Below are 23,104 nucleotides of genomic sequence, written 5' to 3' on the forward strand. Positions count from 1 at the left end.
ATAGCATTAACAAGAGATATACCTAAAACCTAACTTAAAGACACAGAAAGACTGAAAGTAGAGATGCAGGAAGAAAGATTGCCATTAAGATACTAAACTTAAATTAGTATCAAATTAGACTTTAAGGTAAAAGGTATTTCTAGAAATAAAGACACAAAAGGGACAATTCTCCAGGAATATACAGTTTTAAAATCTACATTCATTTAATAACAGCCTCACAGCACACTTTCAATCACAATACACAATTACAATGGAAGATAAAATGCAATGCTCTCAACTCAAAGAACAAAAAGTGATAAAGCCATACAAGGTTTAACACAACCTAAGCTGACCTAATAAATATATAGAACTCTGCATTCAAATGCAGAATATATCTTCTTTTCAAAAGCACACTGAACATTTTTAAAAGCTTACATGGATTATCTGATAGCAAACTTTACTGCAAATTAGTTTCTGAATTATTAATTTTGTGACCAAATACGTTCTATTACTTCATTAGAAATATATCAAGAAACCACACAATTGCTTCTCAAGAAAAAAACAGGTAATTCCCTGGTGGTCTAATGATTAGGACTCAGCACTTTCACTGCCAAGGCTCCCAATCCCTGATTGGGGAACTAAAATCTCACAAGCCAAGCCACATAGCTACCCCAAAAAAAGCATACTCCAAATTATATCATTACTTAGTAAAATGCACTCAACATGAAAATTTTGAAATACAAACTCAGTTTTGTTTGTTTGTTTGTTTGTCTGTGCTACACAGACAAAAATGCTGTATCTTAGTTTCCTGACCAGGGACTGAACCTGTGCCCCTAACAGTGAAAGCAAGGTGTCCTAACCACTTAATCACCAGGGAATTCTCTGAAACTCAGTATTTTTTTTAAGATGAATTCAACAAAGTTGGAGTCTTAATAACCCTAAGGACAGAAACTTGCTGGTCATGTTCTTCTAAATAGTTGTGTATGATATAATGTACTGAGTTTTCTTCTAAGATGTAATTGTTGTTCTTAGTACAAAAACCTCTTTTCATCAACAGAAACTGCTACTGTGTATACTCATATTTCCTTTGAAAAAGCTCACATATACTCAAGACCTCTTGGATTTCCAACATTTGGACATCTTCAGTGACCTCACCAAGTCTATCTTATCTTAACACATTACAATAACTATTTTGCTACTAGTATACTTCAGATATAGATCAGAACATTTTGTTCTGATAGAATGTCCTACTCTGGGCAACATTAATTTCTTACCATAGACTGTTAAGTGAGACTTCTCATGTTAAGGTCCCTCCATATATACTGATTAACTTAAATTATGAACCTTTGGTTTATTAGTTCAGTCATATTACTTCATATAATTTTGGACTGTAATCCAACAGTTCTATAGGCCAGGTCCAGAGTATTAACAGTATAGACAGTTGCTATGATAAAATGATGTATCTAAATTATCCTAAAATGTCTACTATAGGTAAAATTTTACTTTAGCATATTTATAACTTATATCTACTCTCACATAGTGCTGAAGAAATTAGCTATTCTTTATACATTTTCTAATACTTTCTGAAGCTAAGAGTCATCGCCTTATAACAAAATCTTATTTTACACTGTGCAAAATGAATGGGTAGATGATGAGAAAATCTGAGCAGTTCATAACTCTTAATCTGCTTTTAAAATGAAAGAATACAAGTGAACCAGTTTCTTATACACATATAAAAATTAAAAAAAAAAAAAAAAGAGTAGACTTAAGGGCAAGATCTGAAACCATAAAACTTCTACAGGCAAAGAGACAGTAGAAGTTGAACACTGGTCTTAGTAATATTTTTCTAGATCTGTTTCCTCAGACAAGGGCAACAAAAGCAAAAATAAACAAATGGTACTACGTCAAGCTTAAATACTTTAGCACAGTGAAAGATAATCTCAACAACAAAAAAAGGAAACCTACTAAACTGGAGGAGATATTTGCAAATGATATATCCAATAATAGGTTAATATCCAAAATACAAAAAGAACCCAAACACCCCAAACAATCCAAATGTTAAAATAGGCAGAAGACCAGAATAGACATTTTTCTAAAAAAGACATACACATGGCCAACAGACACATGAAAAGATGCTCAATGTCACTTATCTCTAGGGAAATGCAAACCAAAACCACAATGAGATATCACCTCACATCTGTCAGAATGGCTATCATCAAAAAGACAACAAATAACAAGTGCTGGCAGGGATGTGAGGAAAAGGGAAATCTTCATGCACTGTTGAGAATGTAAACTGGTCCAAACACAATGGAAAGCAGTATATTGATTCCTCAAAAAATTAAAAATAGAACTACCATAGGACCCAGCAATTCCACTTCTGGGAATTTACCAAAAAAAAAAAAAAAAAAGAAAACCAAAACACTAGTTCAAAAAGACGTATGTGCACTTCCCCGGTGGTCCAGTGGTTAAGAATCCACCTGCCACTGCAGGGGACACAGGTTCGATCATTGGTGGGGGAAGATTCCACAGGCTGCAGGGCAACTAAGCCCATGTGCCACAACTACTGAAGCCTAAGCCCTCTAGAGGCCATGCTCCACAACAAAAAAGCCACTGCAATGAGAAGGTCATGTACCGCAATGAAGAGTAGCCCCCACTCACCACAGCTAGAGAAAACCAGAGCACAGCAACAAAGACCCAGCACAGTCCAAAAGTAAATTAAAAGATATATGCACCTCTATGTTGATGGCAGCATTATTTACAATAGCCAAGATATGGAAGCAACCTAAGTGTCCTTCAATAAATGAATGGATAAAGATGATGAACAATGGAATATTACTCAGCCATAAAAAAGAAGGAAATCTTGTGATCTGCAACAACATGGAAAAAAGACCCTGATGCTGGGAAAGACTGAAGGCAGAAGAAGGGGATGACAGAGGATGAGATGGTTGCACGGTATCACCGACTCAATGGACGTGAGTTTAAGTAAGCCTCGGGAGTTGGTGATGGACAGGGAAGCCTGACATCCATGGGGTCACAAAGAGTCAGACACGACTGAGGGACTGAACTGAACTGGATGTCTCTAGAGGGTATTATGCTATGTGAAATAAGTGGGACAGAGAAAAACAAACACTATATAGTTTTACTTATATATGGAATCTATTTTCAAAAAATGAACAAACTAATGATATAGACTCACATATACAGAGAACAAACAGATTTTCCATAAAGAAGGGGAATAAAGGTTGGGCAAAATAAGTGAAGGGGATCAAGAGGTACAAACTTCCAGTTGTAAAATAATCTGATCACACTTCCTGATACAGAAGAAGCATCTGATGCATCTGACAGATTTAATATCATTTCATGGAAAAAAACAAAACAAAACAAAAACTCAGAAAATTTAGAAGGGAACCTCCTCAAACTCACAAACAGGATCTATAAAAAACTTGACACAGCTAATGTCAGATTTAATGATAAAAAATGAATGCTTCCCCTTTGAAACTGGGAAAAGAAAGGATGTCCATTTCATCACTCTATTCAAGAAAATTCTGGGAGCTCTAGCCATTACAATAACACAAGAAAAAGAAACAAAATGCATAGAGATTGGAAAACAAGAAATAAAACCAACCCTATTTGCAGCTGACACTACTAAACATACAAAATCCTAAGGAATATTAAAAACAAATGAAAACACCAAAATCATCCCTCCTAGAATAAGTGTGTTCAGCAATGTTGCAAGGCTCAAGATCAATAACCAAAATCAACTGCACTTCTATGTCCTTAAAATAACTGAAATCTAAAATTAATACAATATCACCTACAATAGCTCTAAAGAAAATATGCAATATTATTTACAGCTGCTCCAAGGAAAATAAAATACTTAGCTGTAAGACTAACAAAACAGACATGGGAATAAGATGTCAGTTTTCACCAACTGATCTACATGTTCATAGACACAAACAAGTTTCTTCCAAAATTTGTACGGAAAAGGACCTAAAATAGCCAAAAAAATTTTGAAAAAGAATAAAATGGGAGGAATTATCTTCCCAATGTTAAGGCTTACTACACATGGTACACAAGACAGTACAATGACAGAGGGACAGACATATAGATCAATGGAATGTAACAGAGAACTCAGAAATAGACAAATATCCCGAAATGATTTTGGATAAAAGGGCAAAAGCAATTCAACGGAGGAGCGTACTCTTTTCAACAAAGAGTGCTATATAGCAATTGTATATACATAGGCAAGCACAAAATAAAAACCCTCAAAGCTATAAAAAAATTATCTTAAAATGAATCATGGACTTAAATGTGAAATACAATACTATATAAAACTTTAGGAGAAAATGGGGGGAAAATCTTTGAAATTTAGGACTAAGCAAAGAGTTCTTAGATAAAGTCAGCACAATCTATAAAAGGAAAAATTTATAAACTGGACCTAATCAAAATTTAAAACTTTCAGCTCTGTGAAAGACCCTATTAAGCAAATGAAAAAGGAAAGTTATCCTTCTAGTCCCCGTACCACCCATACTGGAAACACCTAAATAAACTTAGATTTCTAACTCTCTATAGAAGAATCTTTCTTTCCTGAAAAGTAAAATCCAGATGACCGAGAACATCCAAGACATTAGACAGAGAACCTCCAGGTAAGAAAGGATTACCAAAAACACTGATGTGCACGTGTACACACACACTCTTAGCTTACCCTCCCTTGGGTCAAGTTCTCATGTCAAAAATATGAATGGAATGAAAATCAATCTGTTTTAAAAGTGTTCTGGAGCCAAGCTTATTTGGAATTTCTTAAATTAGCCTCATTTATCCTCATCCATTGCCTGGAGCCAACAAACAACTGTGGGGATTATAAAGTCTGCAGTTGTAACAGACACCATGATACAACACCATGATATACCATGATACAGCCAGATCCCAAAAGACTTTCTCCCCAGCTACTGGAGGACAGCTGCTGACAGTGGTCAGCCCTCTTTGGAAATACCCTGGCTGATTAGAGTCACCTTGCCTGATGTCACACATACCCCTTCCCAGATCAGTCAAGACACAATGCCTGGTGCATGCAGGAATAAAAAGGCCTGGCTGGTTCCTTACCCCAATTCTGAAGAGCAATCTGAGCTTCAAAGATCCCCACTGAGGTCCTCAGTGAGACTGAATCAAAGTCCAACTTTTCCCTCTGCCCAATCCTTCCTTCAACTTCTTTCTTTCCCTTCCACAGGTGGTAATCCCAAAAGTCTTCCTAATAAACTTCCTGCCAGCTAATGTCCATTGCACTGTCTGCTACCCAGGAAACTCAAGCTGTGTGGGAAGTCAAACTGCTGGAATTCAAATTATATCTCTATCCTTAATAGTTGCTCTAAAATGGGGATTACAAAACCACAAGAGGTTTGAAAGTGTTAAAACATGTTTAGAATACACTAGGCACACAGTGGATAAGCAATACATGTTAGCTGTTACTATTGTCAATGTTTTCCCCATTCATACATGGTTAAAGTACACAAATTTCTCTACAGTATAAGAATTTTCTACAGCACAAGAATTACTGAAATTTATGAGCTGAAAAAGACCTTAAAAGTCACCACATATGATGCCTTAATTTCCAGGTGCTGATCACGTCTAAATAAGTTGACTCAAGCCAATGTTCGAGAATCACTAAATGACAAACCCAGGATTCAAACCAGGTCTTAAACAAGGCTGCTTCTCAATCTATGTATATTTTGTAATTAAATGAAACTCATCAAGTACTGAGCCCTTCCCCTTCACCTTTTTGCCATAAGTGAACCTCTGCTCTCTGGAGAACACCACCTCTCTCCTCATCAGTTCAGTTCAGTCGCTGAGTTGTATCTGACCCTGTGACCCCATGGACTGCAGTACACCAGGCTTCCCTGTCCATCACCAACTCCTGGAGCCTACTCAAACTCATGTCCATTGAGTCGGTGATGCCATCCAATCATTTCATCCTCTATCGTCCCCTTCTCCTCCTGCCTTCAATCTTTCCCAGCATCAGGGTCTTTTCCAATGAGTCAGTTCTTCACATCAGGTGGCCAAAGTACTGGAGTTTTAGTTTCAGCATCAGTCCTTCCAATGAATATTCAGGGCTGATTTCCTTTAGTACGGATAGGCTGGATCTCCTTGCTGTCCAAGGGACTCTCAAGAGTCTTCTCCAACACCACAGTTCAAAAGCATCAGTTCTTCCACACTCAACTTTCTTTATAGTCCAACTCTTAAATCCATACATGACTACTGGAAAAACCATAGCTTTGATTAGACAGTCCCTTGTTGGTAATGTCTCTGCTTTTTTATATGCTGTCTAGGTTGGTCATAAGTTTTCTTCCAAGGAGCAAGCATCTTTTAATTTCACGGCTGCAGTCACCATCTGCAGTGATTTTGGAGTCCAGAAAAATAAAGTCAACCACTGTTTCCATTGTTTCCCCATCTATTTGCCATGAAGTGAGGGGACCAGATGCCATGATCTTCATTGTCTGAATGTTGAGTTTTAAGCCAACTTTTTCACTCTCCTCTTCCACTTTCATCAAGAGGCTTTTTAGTTTTTCTTCACTTTCTGCCATAAGGGTGGTATCATCTGCCTATCTGAGGTTATTGATATTTCTTCTGGCAATCTGATTCCAGCTTGTCCTTCATCCAGCCTGGCATTTCACATGATGTTCTCTGCATATAAATTAAATAAGCAGGGTGACAATATACAGCCTTGACGTACTCCTTTCCTGATTTGGAACCAATCTATTGTTCCATGTCCAGTTCTAACTGTTGCTTCTTGACCTGCATACAGATTTCTCAGGAGGCAGGTCAGGCAGTCTCGTATTCCCATCTCTTTCAGAATTTTCCACAGTTTATTATGATCCACACAGTCAAAGGCTTTGGCATAGTCAATAAAACAGAAATAGATGTTTCCCTGGAACTCTCTTGTTTTTTCAATGATCCAGCGGATGTTGGCAATTCGATCTCTGGTTCCTCTGCCTTTTCTAAATCCAGCTTGAACATCTGGAAGTTCACGGTTCACATACTGTTGAAGCCTGGCTTGGAGAATTTTGAGCATTACTTTGCTAGCATGTGAGATGAGAACAATTGTGCAGTAGTTTGAATGTTCTTTAGCACTGCCTTCCTTTGGGATTTTGAAAACTGACCTTTTCCAGTCTTGTGGCCACTGCTGAGATTTCCAGATTTGCTGGCACATTGAGTGCAGCACTTTCATAGCATCATCTTTCAGGATTTGAAATAGCTCAACTGAAATTCCATCACTTCCACTAGCTTTGTTCAGAGTGATGCCCACTTGACTTCACGTTCCAGGATGTCTGGCTCTAGGAGAGTGATCACATCATGGTGATTATCTGGGTCATGAAGATCTTTTTTGTATAGTTCTTCTGTGTATTTTTGCACCTCTTCTTAATATCTTCTGCTTCTGTTAGGTCCATATCATTTCTGTCCTTTATTGAGCCCATCTTTGAATGAAATGTTCCCTTGGTATCTTTAATTTTCTTCAAGAGATCTCTAGTCTTTCCCATTCCATTGTTTTCCTCTGTTTCTTTGCACTGATCACTGAGGAAGGCTTTCTTATCTCTCCTTGCTATTCTTTGGAACTGTGCATTCAAATGGGTATATCTTTCCTTTTCTCCTTTGCCTTTAGCTTCTCTTCTTTTCTCAGCTATTTGTAAGGCCTCCTCAGACAACCATTTTGCCTTTTTGCATTTCTTTTACTTGGGGATGGTCTTGATCACTGCCTCCTGTACAATGTCACAAACCTCCATCCATAGTTATTCAGGCACTGTGTCTATAAGATCTAATCCCTTGAATCTATTTGTCACTTCCACTGTATAATAGTAAAGGATTTGATTTAAGTCATACCTGAATGGTCTAGTGGTTTTCTTACTTTCTTCAATCTAAGTCTGAATTTGGCAATAAGGAGATCATGATCTGCGCCACAGTCAGCTTCCAGTCTTGTTTTTGCTGACTCTATAGAGCTTCTCCATCTTTCAAGCCTAAAGATAAGATGTGTATTTCCTCTGCTCTTCATTGCTACTCGCAGGCCATTGTCCCTTCAATGTTCTACCTGGAAACTCCCAACTTTGAGGTTCATAGCAGCACACTCTCCTTGTGGCAGTCATGTCCCCTCATTTCCTTAAGACTTTAGCCCCAGAATCACTCTATCCTCTCCAATATTATTCCTGACATAATTTGTGGTGATTTCAGTACACAACATCCAGTATCCTTCCATGCCCGGACCTGTTTCGTTTGATTCCTCTGCTCCAAAGCCCTGTCTTCTACCCTCCTCAGCCACCCACTCCCACTGTCACACCCTACAGTGTTTCTAAACAGGGAATTGGGGCAGAACAATTCTTCCATGTTCAAGGATATTCTGCTCAATGAAAAACATTTAGCGTCTCTGGCCCCTGCCCATTAACTGTGAGTAGCAACCTCTACCCCTAACCCCGTGTGTATTTCCAGACATCCCAGTGAGGAAGCAGTACCACTCCAGTATGGAGAACCACTTACCTAAACCCTATCTTTACCAATAAATGCATCCTCCTATAATCTCGCATTCAAGTCTCTCTCTCTGAGTACCACCTACTTCTACACTTCTACTTCATTAACTCTACTATTTGGAATCTCGACAATCCTTGGACTCCACAGAAACCTACAATCCACTGCATCTACTATCTTTTCCCTGCTTTTGACCCCATCAAGTCCCCACGTCTTCCTTACACAGCTTAAATTTCAAGGTCCAGTGTTATAACCAGTGTCACATGCACCTTCAATGTCTTTGTCTGCTCTTGCTTTGCTGTAGTCTCTGGACTAAACAGCAACCTGCTAACTCACATACTCTATGCCTGTAACTGGTATACAAGCATCTGAATCCAACTGGAGAAAGAAAACAAACTGAACTTAATGGTCTCACTTTAAGTTCATGATCACTAACCTCAAGTGAACTGTTAATGCTTTTCAACAATCCTACTGCATATCCCTAGTCTATTTATGTTCTCAAAATGTTTTATTTGACTGAAAAACAATGTATCAAAAGAAAACTTTCAGAATAGCTCATCCCCAATCTACCTACCTAAGCACTGGACCACTAAGGAATTCCCACAATAAAGTATTTTTTAATTAAAGTATGTTCACTATTTATACAGAATGCTAAGGCACATTTTAACAGACTACAATACACTATAAACATAACTTTTAAATGTACTGGGACACCAAAAACTTTGTATGACTTGCTTTATTGCAACATCAGCTTTACTGTAGCAGTCTGGAACACAGTATTCATTAACACCAAACTTACAGTCAACAGCACTACAAATCATACCTGAATGAAACTTATCGAACACATTTATTTTCTACACAAGGTACATCATAACCTTCTTGCACTTAACACTTAAGCTCTAGGCTTAGAACCCATTGTAAACAGCAAAATCACCAACAAAAAGTACAGTAATGTGAAAAACACAGCAATAACTAGACCACAAAGAGAATAGTTTATAGTATGAGAGCTAACATAAGACAAAATACTGCCATTATTCGGCCTCAACTGAGAAAGTGACTCATATTTTTCACTACAACACACATGTCCACTAACGACCATAAAAGTACATACTGATTTGGGGGTTACAAACAAATTTTACTAAGTAGGTAAATCTGCAAATACAGAATCCTTGAAAAGTGAAAATCAACTACATTAATAGTTATTGTTACTCCTCATCTGACCTACCAGCAGCAATTTACATAGCTGACCATCACCTCATGGTTTATCTCCAAAATCCTAATCTCTCAATTTTTTACTTTTTTTTTTAACCACTTTGGCCATCCCTTTTCAATCTCTCCAAACCCCAAATGTTGGGAGTCCCAGAATCAAAACCATCAACCTCATCTCTGACTATACTCAACCCCAGTAATCTCGAGATATTGTGGCACAAACCTCAGGTGCTGTTTTCCTTTTCTCTTTTTCCCTTCTCGTTTTTTTTTTTTTTTTCTCTTTGGATAATTTCTGTTAGTCTGTCTTCAAGTTTGCTGATTCTTTTCTCAATTGTGTCAGGTGTATGAATAAACCCTAAAACATACTTCATCTATGTCACAATTTTTATTTCTAGCATTTCCATTTGACTCCTGCATAGTTTCTATTCCTCTGCTGAAATTTACCTCTTGTTCACACATGTTCTCCACTTTTTCTACTAGAACCTTTAATATATTATTGTTATTTTAAATTCACTATCTGATATTTCCAACAACTGAGTCACCCTGAGTCTACTGATCATTTTTACTTCTGACAGTGGGTGGTTTATTTTTTTTTGCTTTTTTGTATGTGCTGCATGTGTAAGGACATCATGTGTAAGGAGAGTAGAGACTGAGGAAACAGAATTTATGCCTAAAAATGGGCAGACTACTTCTTTTTACTAGGCTTTTAGTGGAGGCGATGGGGGTGGGGATGAGTCAATCCATTCAGGAGTTGAAACCCCCATTCAGAGTCTTGGGTTCTGTTATGATTACCTTAAGCACACTTCCTGTGTTCAGTCGCTCAGTTCTGTCTGACTCTTTGAGACCCTCTGGACTGTAGCCCACCAGGCTCCTCTGTCCATAGGATTTTCCGTGCTAGAATACTGGAGTGGGTTGCCATTTCCTTCTCCAAGGAATCTTCCAGACCCAGGGATCAAACCGGCATCTCTTGTGTCTCCAGCACTGCAGGTGGATTCTTTACCTCTGAGACACTGGCTTCCCTTTAAGTGCACTACCAGCTCCAAATTCCTCTGCTGTGACCTTCTGCTTAGGGTGGGGTCTGGTTTGCCAGAGGGTTTTTCTCAATGTTTTTGCTCCACCCTCAGCTTTAGGCTTTCTCTGTACACCTGACCCAGTGTCTCTCTAAACTCTTAGCACTCCCCAAGGGTAGGGGATGGACTGCTGTTGCTTTACGTGCTTGGAGGAATGGGGGCAGATGGGGAAATTCTCTGTTATCCTGGCCTAGTCTCAACTGACCTATTCAAAATTGGAAAAGGAGTACGTCAAGGTTGTATACTTGTCACCCTGCTTATTTAACTTATATGCAGAATACATCATTCGAAATGCCAGCCTGGATACATCACAAGCTGGAATCAAGATTGCCAGGAGAAATATCAAAAACTTCAGATATGCAGATGATACCACTCTAATGGCAGAAAGCGAAGAGGAACTAAAGAGCCTCTTGATGAAAGTGAGAGAGTGAAAAAGCTTGCTTAAAACTCAACATCCAAAAAACTAAGATCACGGCATCCAGTCCCATCACTGCATAGCAAATAGATGGGGGGAAAAGTGGAAACAGGGACAAATTTTATTTTCTTGGGCTCCAAAAATCACTGTGGATGGTGACTGCAGCCGTGAAATTAAGATGCTTGCTCCTCGGAAGAAAAGCTATAACCTAGACAGCGTATTAAAAACCAGGCATCACACTGCAGATAAAGGTCCATATAGTCAAAGCTGTGGTTTTTCCAGTAGTCTCGTATAGATATGAAAGCTGGACTAGAAAGAAGGCTGAGCGTCAAAGAATTGATGCTTTTGAATTGTGATGCTGGAGAAGATCTTTCGAGTCCCCTGGACAGCAATGAGATCAAACTATAGGAGTCAATCCTAAAGGAAATAAACCCTGAATATTCACTGGAAGGACTGATGCTGAAGCTTCAATCCTTTGGCCACCTGATGCCAAGACCCAACTTATTGGAAAAGACCCTGATGCTGGGAAAGATTGAGGGCAGGAGGAGAAGGGGACGACAGAGGATGAGATGGCTGGATGGCATCACTGACGTGATGGACTGAGTCTGAGTAAGCTCTGGGAGGTAGTGAAGGACAGGGATGTCGTTCTGGTGTGCTCAGTCCATGGGGCTGCAGAGTCAGCCATGACCTAGCCACTGAACAAGTCTCAGTCTCAGGAAGTGAGGCTTTCTCCCAGTAGCAGGCAAACTAATGATCTGAACCTGGGAAAGTTTCCTGCTCTTCCCTCAGGGTTTATGGATTTTCTTTTTCTTTTCACTTCTCCCACCCATAATGGAAAAATTGGGTTTATTCCCTTCTCCAAGTTGCTTAAAGCTTTTTCCCACAAGGAAGAAGGGTCCAGGCAGGCCTGTACCACCTAGAGAGGCATTCTCTATATCCCTTGCTTCCTAATCTTTCTCATAAGCAACTCTTGGAGGTCCTTGGAGAAAAGCCTAAAAGTGGGTGTTACCTACCCTTGTTTTGCAGCTCCCAAGGGATCATTTCTTGATAGCCTACATTTAGACTTTAGCAATTCATTAGAAATTTAGCTAAATTCTTTTTTCCCCCTGTAGGAAAGCCCTACTTTCTTCCTGTGCTCTGCTACAGGTGAGCCATGCCCACATCCCATTTCTAATGCATTGAGAGAAGTTATGATTTTTTATATATTATAGCTTATTCTTGTTTCACAGTGGGAGCAATATGCTTTCCAGCTTTCTATGTCCTAAAAGGAAGCCAGAAATCACTCCATGAATTCAAATATTATCTACATATCTAGAACTTCTAAATTTATATTTCTAGTCTGGACCTCTCTTCTGGACTCCAGATCATATATATCCAACTACCCGCTGGACAAGTCTACTTGTATGATTTGCCAGACAGATTCTAAGGTGGCCCCCATGGTCTCCACATTCTGGTGTACATGCCTCTGTGAGTGTTAGAGGGATCTGTAGCTTGCTTCTAGCCAACAGAATAAGGCAAAGATGATGGAATGTCATTCCTGTGATTATGTCACGTTTTATGGCAAAGGAATAGGGTATTACCCCCTGATTATGTTACATAAGGCTCTGTCTTGCCAGGTGACTCATTCTAATTCTCTTGCTGAACTTAAAGAAGCTGCCATGCTGTGAGCTGCAAACTGCAGCCACCTCTAAAAGCTGAAGGTGGACTCCAGTCAAAAAAGTTGTTCTCAGTCCTACAGCTGCAACAAAATGAATTGTGCCAACAAACTGAGTAAGCTTAGAAGTGAATTCTTCTCTATCCTAGTCTCCAGATAAAAAGGCAGCCCTAGCCAACATCTTGATGAAGCTTGTGAAACTCTGAAGCAGAGAACCCAACTAAGAAGTGCCTGACCCTACAGAAATTGTGAGATAATCAATACATGTTGTTTTAAGCCACTATATTTGTAGTGATTTGTTCTGCAACACAGAAAACTAATACAGACAGAAAACTAATACAGATGCCCAAAGGTCAAATTCCTGCAACATTTCCCCAAAAAGAAAGAAAAAAGTTCCAGTGTTGTCCATCTCAACAAATAGCAACTCCATTATTACAGTTATTCAAGTCAAAAACTGTAGTCAACCTTAACTCCTTTTTCCTCTAAACTCACATCCAATCCCAAAGCAAACACTGTTGGCTTTACAATCAAATTACACCCAGAGTCTAACTTTATCTCACCACCACCACTGCTCCCACCTTAGTCCAAGCCACAACTGTCCTTCATGCACATTTAGTGTCTTTAACAGCCTCCTAACTGGTTTTCCTACTTCCACTCCACAAAGCAGACAGAATGATCCTATTAAAATCTCAGTCAGATTACATTTTTACTCACGCCACTCCAAAGGTTCCTCATCTTATGGAGATTAAAAGGCAAAAATCTTATAGTGGTATACAAGGCCTACATTATCTGGCATTCTTCCCTCCCAACCCAACCTCTCCGCCTCACCTTGTGTCACCTGCCTCTCCCACCACAGTGACTGCCCTGCTATTCTTAACCATGCCAAACGCAGTTAAGTCTGAGTTTACAGTTGTTGGTTCATATAATTAAAGAGATATTTCCACAGATAGGACTTCTCTGACCAGCTTATATCACACAGCAAGTCCCCATCCCCATTAACAATCCCCTATCCCTCCTATCCTGCTCTATCAGCCTCACAGCACATATTACCAACTAATATGTTTTATTCTCTCCAATACTAGAATATATGTTCCATAAGAACTGAAACTTTTGTTCACTGCTACATCCCCACCTTATACTGAATTACTGAATAATTGCTGTATTAGATACTTTTTCCTTACAGTATTTAGAGTCTAATAAAGCAGTCAAGCAATAAGGATTTGGATACAAAGTCAGTAACATTATTTTAAAAAATCGCTATAAAATTATTTATAATCTAGAAGTGTACTTAAATTCTGTCTCTGTAAATGCACTTCTAAGGAAACTTAGAAAACATTCACATCTAACCAAAATTACTGAAACGTGGAAGTGAACTGAATTAAAACATTTGTGACAGGCTCTACTAACAGAAAGGTTAACTGAAACACTCTATCACTATTTTTCCAGGCCTACATGGAGACAATACCATTATTCTTCACAGATATAGCCAAATAATAGAGAAGAATAAATCAAGCTTGAAGGATTAATCCTTTAGATGCTTAATTCTCCAACTTTTTCATCTCTCTTATACTCTGAAAAATTATTAAGGACCCCAAGGAACTTTCATTTATGTCAGCTTTTAATCTAATACTTACATTCAAGATTTAAATGAAATGTTAAAAATATTTGATAGTTCATTTTAAAATAACAATCATAAATCCACTACACATTAACATATTTTAATTAATAAAACTAAATATTTCCCCCCAAGGTTAGTGAGAGAAATGACATTGTTTTACATTTCTGCATATCTCCTTAATGTTTGAGTTAATAGAAAATGGCTGAATTCTCTTTATCTGCTGCTACATTAAATATATGCCACATGTTGTTTTGGTGGAGGTATATGAAGAAAGATGCATGGATCAGACGATTTGAAAATTTAAAAATACAATGGATAAGAATCTGCATGCCAGTGCAGAGGACACAGGTTCAATCCCTGGTCCAGGAAGATCCCATATGCCAAGGGGCAACTAAGCCTGTGCACCGCAATTACTGAAACCAGAGTTTTAGAGCCCAACAGCTGCAACTACTGAGCCCATGAGCTATAACAACTGAACCCTGCATGCCCTAGAGTCTGTGCTCTGCAATGAGAGAAACCATTGCAATGAGAAGCTCATGTACCACAACCTAAAGTGAAAGTGAAGTCGCTCAGCCGTGTCTGACTCTTTGCGACCCGTGGACTGTAGCCTATAAGGCTCCTCCATCCATGGGATTTTCCAGGCAAGAGTACTGGAGTGGGTTGCCATTTCCTTCTCCAGGGGATCTTCCCAACCCAGGGATCAAACCTGGGTCTCCCACACTGCAGGCATACGCTTTACTGTCTGAGCTACCAGGGAAGCCCTCAGCCTAAGTAGTCCCTAAATCTCCACAATTAGAGAAAAGTCCATGCAGCAATAAAGACCCAGCACAATCAAAAATAAATAATTTAAAAAATATCATTAATTCTCGGGAATTCTCTGGCAGACCAGTGGTTAAAACTCTATGCTTCCATTGCACAGGGCACTGGTTCAACCCCTGATCAGAGAACTAAGGATCCTGCCTACCATGTAGCCAAAAAAAAAAGAAAATTTTTTTTAATTTGAAAATTAAAACAAAAAAAATAATCAGTTCTGCAATGTACATGTCTGTCCATTTAAATTATCAAATGAATATACCTATTTTCCGGTTAAGCAAAAATATTTTCTATATATCCACGATACATATACTGAACTCAAGATGGTTTGAGTCCTGAAACTATTATTCTCTATTTCAAGTTAGCCTAAAGAACCAAACAACTTCTCATTTTTCCTATGTAGCAACAAAATTAGTCTGAAAAAAAGAAAAAAAAACTAATCATGTACCACACAAAATGAAATCTATCAACATCTCAAGTTCTGAGAAGTATATACATATTAAAACAACACTAAGTATATTTTGTAGGAAAGATAATAAAACTGAATCATCTCGACAACATACGTAAATATTCCTTCCTTCCATACATTTCAACATTTTAGTTTTTCTCTATTGCCTATTTTTTTGAATGTTAGTAATTATTGACTTGAAACAACAGATTCATCTGCAATAACAAACACTGCTAACTGGCTCAATATTTTGGCTGGTTCCTGCCTTACCTGTTGAGCAATATGAGAAATATGAGCTGCCTGAACTGTTGAGCCAGACTGAGGTGCTGTCTCTGAAGTGTTACTCTTGTGAGAATCTTCCATAATCAACTGTAAGGAGGAAAAAAAAAAATCAGTTAAAAGATGCTTTCTAACTTCATTTTCAAGAAATCTTATGACATTTCTCTTCTTAACATGCATACTTTTTCAGAAGAACAAAACAGAGCTTTTCTATACTAAAGGCTGAGTTCAGTTTATCCAGACTCATGTTCCTATACCTCTGCTCTGGGTGTATAGTGACCTAATGATAAAATCTTTTAAAATGTCAAATAAAAAGTGCTATAGAATATAACTTGGTTGCCTCCATGGAAGAGAATTGGTAGCTATGGTATAGAAAGAGAATGGAGATTTTCCTTGCATATTCTTTAAAAAAATTTTTTTTTGAGTTTTGATCCACATGATCATGTTTAAATTCAATAAATGGTACACAAACATAAATTATTATGGCTACGTTTTCAAATGCTACTCCACTCAAGAAGTATGACAGGACTTCCCTGGAGGTCCCGTGGTTAAGAATTCGCCTGCCAACCCAGTGGACACAGTCTAGGAAGATTCCACATGCCATGGAGCAACTAAGCCCTTATGCCACAACTACTGAGCCTGGGCTCTGCTCTGCAACGAGAAGCCACTGCAAGAAGCCTGCGCACCAGAATGAAGAGTAGCAACCCCACACCCGTCAGCAAGAGAGAAAGTCTACATGCAATAACAAAGACTCAGTACAGCCAAAAATAAATATTAGACAATTTTTAAAAAAAAAGTATGATATGCAGGGACACAAGCATTCTTTTCTGCAGTCTAGGGAACAGTTTCTAATTGGATACATAGTTTAATATAGAGAATTTATTGAGCAAAGGTTGAACAAAATAAATGAATGAAATCCTACCTAAGAACTTTCTAAAGATCTAGATTATCTAATCAACTGCAGGACATGTAGGCTGGATAAGAATGAGAATAAGTGGGTTATGAGAGATGGAATATGTCAAGTAGAACTACTTAGAGACTGGTCGAAGTTTTAGGCAGAATTTAAGGTTTTTATAATTATGTGGAAAGACATAAAAAGAGAAAAGGCTGGCCAGCAAAAAATGAAAAGATACTCAATTTCATTAAGTATTAGGGAAATGCAAATCAAAACTACAATAAGATACCATCTCACATCCATTACAATGGCTAGTATTTATTGAAAAACAGAAAATGAGGGTTAGCAATGATGTGGGGAAACTGAACATTTGTGCACTGTAGTTGGGAATGTAGAATGGTGCAATCACTAGGGAAGAAGAACAACATGGCAGTAACTCAAAAAATTAAAGACAGAATTACTGTATGATCCAGCAATCCTGTATTTGTGCCTCTATCCAAAGAACTAAAACCAGGGTCTTATGGAGATATTTGTACAGCCCTGTATACAGTAGCCAAAAGGCAGAAGCAACTAAAATGTTCATCAATGGATGAGTGAATAAACAAAATGTGATATACGTATACAATGGTATATTACTCAGCTTTAAAAAGGAAGGAAATTGTGATACATGCTACAATATAAATGAACTTTGAGGACATAACGCTAAGTGAAATAAACCAGTTCCCAAAAGACAAATATTGAAAGCTTTCACATATTTAAGTTACTTAGGAATAATCAAACCCACAGAAACAAAGAATGGTGGTTAACAGGGACAGAAGGGAGGGAGAGATCGAGAGTTGTTGTTTAATGGTATGAAAAAGCTCTGCAGATTGGCTGCACAACAATGTAATGTACTTAACACTACTAATTGTATACTACAAAACACTTATGATGATAAATCTTATTTTATGTATATTTTTCCATAATTCAAAGAATTTTTAAAGAGAGGGAATTCCCTGATGGTCCAGTGTTTAGGATTTGGCACTTTCAATGCTGGGGCCCAGGTTCAATCCCTGGTCAGGGAACTAAGATCCCGCAAGTCATGCAGCCTAGTTAATTGATTAAAAAATTAAAATAAACATAACAAAATCATTTCCATAGGATATATTCTAAAAAGGAGAATTACTTGGTTAAGGAGTATGAATATTTAAAGCCTTCTGAAAGAACTGTAGTCCACCAGAAGCACATGAGAAAGCAATGGGAATTTTTTAAAGTCTATTAACACAATAGATGGAAAATGGTACACTGTCATACATTTTTTTAATTCTCCATTAATTGCATGAGCTCTGTTTATATTATTTGTCCATTCATCAGATCTTAGTGTTATCCCTATTACCCTATATTATTTCTTCATATAAATTTTATTTCTATCATGTTAATACAAATACTCTTCCAATATGACTTAATTATGATTATTTTAAAATTTTGACAAGTTCATCTGGTGCTTCCCTGTTGTTTCTTGAACTGCTTTTTAAGCTACATATGGACTCTTCTGTAGGAAGAGTGCAGTGATTTTTAATCTACACTAAGAGAAGTGGTAATCCCACAGATTAAACATACAGATAGCATCAAAGATGGAATTTTATACTTTCTACATACTATTGCTACTGAAAATGGCTTTTTAAACACTCCATTTCAGAAGACACAAGAATACAGAACAGAAAACAAAAAGAATAAAATACCTAAGAATAAACTTACCTAAGGAGGCAAGAGAGCTGTATACAGAAAACTGTAAGACACTGATGAAAGAAATCAAAGATGACATAAACATATGGAAAGATATACCATGTTCCTGGGTAGGAAGAATCAACATTGTGAAAATGACTATACTACCAAAAGAAATTAACAGATTCAATGCAGTCTGTATCAAATTACCAACGGCATTTTTCACAGAACTACAACAAAAAATTTCACAATTCGTATGGCAATACAAAAGATCCCGAATAGTCAGAGCAATCTTGAGAAAGAAGAATGGAGCTAAAGGAATCAACCCTCCTGACTTCAGACTATATGACAAAGCTACCACCATCAAGAAAGTATGGTACTGGCACAAAAACAGAAATACAGACTAATGGAACAACATAGAAAGCCCAGAGATAAACCCATGCACCTATGGGCACCTTAGCTTTGGCAAAGGAGGCAAGAATATACAATGGAGAAAAGATAGTCTCTTCAATAAGTGGTGCTAAGAAAACTGGACAGCTACATGTAAAAAAATGGAATTAGAACACTCCCTAACACCAACACAAAGATAAACTCGAAATGGATTAAAGACCTAAATGTAAGACCAGAAACTATAAAACTTTGGAGGAAAACACAGGCAGAACACCCTCTGACATAAATCATAGCAAGATTCTCTATGACCCACCTCCTAGAGTAATGGAAATAAAAATAAAAATAAACAAATGGGACCTAATTAAACTTAAAAGGTTTTGCACAGCAAAGGAAACCATAAGCAAGATTAAAAGACAACCCTCAGAATGGGAGAAAATAACTGCAAATGAAGCAACTGACAAAGAATTAAACTCCAAAATATACAAGCAGCTCAACATCAGAAAAGCAAACCACCCAATTAAAAAATGGTCAGAAGACCTAAACAGACATTTCTCTAAAGAGGACATACAAATGGCTAATAAGAACATGAAAAAATGCTCAACATCTCTGATTATTGGAGAAATACAAGTCAAAACTACAATGAGGTTATCACCTCACACCAGTCAGAATGGCCATCATCAAAAAATCTACAAACTATAAATGGTGGAGAGGGTGTGGAGAAAAGGGAACCCTCTTGCACTGCTGGAATGTAAACTGATACAGCCACTAAGAACAGTATGGAGATTTCAATATAAACTAGGACTAAAACTATCATATGACCCAGATAATCATGATGGTGTGATCACTCACCTAGAGCCAGACATCCTGGAATGTGACGTCAAGTGGACCTTAGGAAGCATCACTAGGAACAAAGCTAGTGGAGGTGATGGAATTCCAGTTGAGCTATTTCAAATCCTGAAAGATGATGCTGTGAAAGTGCTGCACTCAACATGCTAGCAAATTTGGAAAACTCAGCAGTGGCCACAGGACTGGAAAAGGTCAGTTTTCATTTCAATCCCAAAGAAAGGTAATGCCAAAGAATGCTCACACTACCGCACAACTGTACTCAATTCACATGCTAGTAAAGTAATGCTTAAAATTCTCCAAGCGGGCTTCAGCAATACATGAACTGTGAACTTCCGTATGTTCAATCTGGTTTTAGAAAAGGCAGAGGGACCAGAGATCAAATTACCAACATTCGCTGGATCATCGAAAAAGCAAGAGAGTTCCAGAAAAACATCTATTTCTGCTTTATTGACTAGGCCAAAGCCTTTGACTGTGTGGATCACAATAAACTGTGGAAAATTCTGAAAGAGATGGGAATACCAGACCACCTGACCTGCCTCTTGAGAACCCTGTATGCAGGTCAGGAAGCAACAGTTAGAACTGGACATGAAACAACAGACTGGTTCCAAATAGGAAAAAGAGTACGTCAAGGCTGTATATTGTCACCCTGCTTATCTAACTTATATGCAGAGTACATCATCAGAAATGCTGGGCTGAAGGAAGCATAAGGTGGAATCAAGATTACCGGGAGAAATATCAATAACCTCAGATATGCAGATGACACCACCCTTATGGCAGAAAGTGAAGAAGAACTAAAGAGCCTCTTGATCAAAGTGAAAGAGGAGAGTGAAAAAGTTGGCTTAAAGCTCAACATTCAGAAAACTAAGATCATGGCATCTGGTCCCATCACTTCATGGGAAATAGATGGGGAAACAGTGGCTGACTTTATTTTTCTGGACTCCAAAATCACTGCAGATGGTGACTGCAGCCATGAAATTAAACGATGCTTACTCCTTGGAAGTAAAGTTATGACCAACCTAGACAGCATATTAAAAAAGCAGAGACATTCATTACTTTGTCAACAAAGGTCTGTCTAGTCAAGGCTATGGTTTTCCCAGTGGTCATGTATGGATGTGAGAGTTGGACTATAAAGAAAGCTGAGTGCCAAAGAATTGATACTTTTGAACTGTGGTGTTGGAGAAGACTCTTGAGAGTCCCTTGGACTGCAAGGAGATCCAACCAGTCCATCCTAAAGGAGATCAGTCCTGTGTGTTCATTGGAAGGACTGACGTTGAAGCTGAAACTCCAATACTTTGGCCACCTGATGCGAAGAGCTGACTCACTGGAAAAGACCCTGATGCTAGGAAAGATTGAGGGCAGGAGGAGAAGGGCACAACAGAGGATGAGATGGTTGGATGGCATCACCGACTCAATGGACATGGGTTTGGGTGGACTCTGGGAGTTGGTGATGGACAGGGAGGCCTGGCATGCTGCGGTTCATGGGGTCGCAAAGAGTTGGTCACGACTGAGCGACTGAACTGAACTGATGGGATCTAGAAAAATGGTAGAGATGAACTTATATGTAAGGCAGCAATAGAGACGCAGACAGAGAGAAGAGACCTGTGGACACAGCTGGGGAAAGAGAAGGTGGGACTAACTGAGAGTGGCACTGAAACATACACACTACTCTAGGTGAAAGAGACAGCCACTGGGGATTTGTTGTGTGACACAGGGAGCTCAACCTGATGCTCTGTGACAACCTAAATGGGTGGGATGGGGTAGGAGATGGGTGGTATGTTTGAGAGGGAGGGGAAGTATGTATACCTATGGCTGATTCATGCTGATGTATGGCAGAAACCAACACAACATTATAAAGCAATAATCTTCCAATTAAAATAAATTTAAAAAAAAGAATAGAGAGCAGAGGGGGGAAAAAGACGTAGCGCTAAAGCATTGAAAGAAACTGTAAAAGATTTTTTAAAACCTTGTTACATTATTGAAAGTGATACTGTGACTCACTGATTTCCCTCCATAACAGTATTAAGAAATCCAGTATCTAATCCAGTATCTAACATCAACTAAACATCAATAAAACATCACACATTTCCTAGTAAAAGCCACTACAAAACACAAAGTCACTCAGTCATGTCTGACTCTTTGTGACCCCATGAACCATACAGTCCATGGAGTTCTCCAGGACAGAATACTGGAGTGCAAGTAACATTTTGGACAATCACTACAACTATATTTCCTACAGAAAATATAACCTATTTTCTGTGTTTTTGTTTTTTTCCCCCCAAAATTAAAAGTAGCCTTATAGCTTCAGCTCATTAACTGTAAGTATTTTTTAAAGTGATATTATTAGGATAAAACCTTTATCTGCTCCTTTATTGAAAAAAGCTATTATTCCTGAAATTGAGGTTAAGATTAACAATTTGTTAAAAACTTGCTCAACATACAATTTTATTTTTATGTGTACAAAGGCATTTTCTGTAAAAATAAAGTAAGCCTCAGGCAGCATCTGGAAGCTTAACATAAAACAATCCCAAGTCGGGCAAAATCACAAGTGGGCAGTGAAACACAGATTCAAAAGTATAGTCAATGGGGGAGTTCCCTGGCTGTCCAGTGGTTAAGACTCAGTTCTTTCACTGCCGTGGCCCCAGGTTCAACCTCTGGTTGGGGAACTAAGCTCCTGTAGCCCACGAAGTGTGGAAAAAAAAAAAAAAAACTGAACTATATTTCAAGTGAATAAAATAAACAGACTGAAAGAAAAAAAAAAAAAGGTACCATCACTGGGCATGAATAATTTGGGGACCTAAGAAATCATAGCAGGCTTCGATCTTGCAGACATATGAAGAATGTTAAAGGCATGGCACTTTCAGGAATGTATGTCAAGAAAGGAGCATAGGAATTCTCTGACAGGTCCAGTGGTTAAGACCCCATGCTTCCACTGCAGGCGGCATGGATTCTATCCCTGGTTGGGGAACTAAGACCCTGTGTGCTGTGCAGCATGGCCAAAAAATAGGGGAAAAAAAAAAAAAAAAGCTAGAAACTAAACTAAGAACTTTTTAATATATCATCTGGATTCTCTATTTTAGAGATGTGTAAACGGAGGTTCAAAGAAATTGCCACTTCCATGGATCTCACTTAAGATGTGAATTTAAGATCTGAAGTCAGAATTGTTTTAACCCAAAATCCATGTTCTTTCAGTCTACACTGCCCCTCTTCCAGGAATACCTTCACCTCCCCAACTTATCCACCTGGCAAACTTATTTTCAAGTTTCATCCCAAACCCAA

The 23,104-nt window shown here is 38.3% G+C and overlaps 1 protein-coding gene and 1 non-coding gene across 4 annotated transcripts in view; one reads left to right on the forward strand and one right to left on the reverse strand.

Annotated features, from left to right (window-relative positions):
* The window catches only part of ATF1 (activating transcription factor 1), a 62,654-nt gene that overhangs the window by 37,738 nt on the left and 1,812 nt on the right, over positions 1-23,104 (reverse strand). For all 3 annotated transcript variants that reach the window (XM_061127865.1, XM_061127883.1, XM_061127873.1), the window contains exon 2: positions 15,985-16,083. In XM_061127865.1, coding sequence (XP_060983848.1) covers positions 15,985-16,083 — 99 coding nt within the window. The remainder of the gene's footprint in view (positions 1-15,984; positions 16,084-23,104) is intronic.
* On the forward strand, positions 17,881-17,952 carry TRNAE-UUC (transfer RNA glutamic acid (anticodon UUC)). Its single transcript has one exon. It is a non-coding gene; the product is annotated as a tRNA-Glu (tRNA).

This window comes from Dama dama, chromosome 3, assembly GCF_033118175.1.
Source record: "Dama dama isolate Ldn47 chromosome 3, ASM3311817v1, whole genome shotgun sequence".
NCBI classification, from domain to species: Eukaryota; Metazoa; Chordata; class Mammalia; order Artiodactyla; family Cervidae; genus Dama; species Dama dama.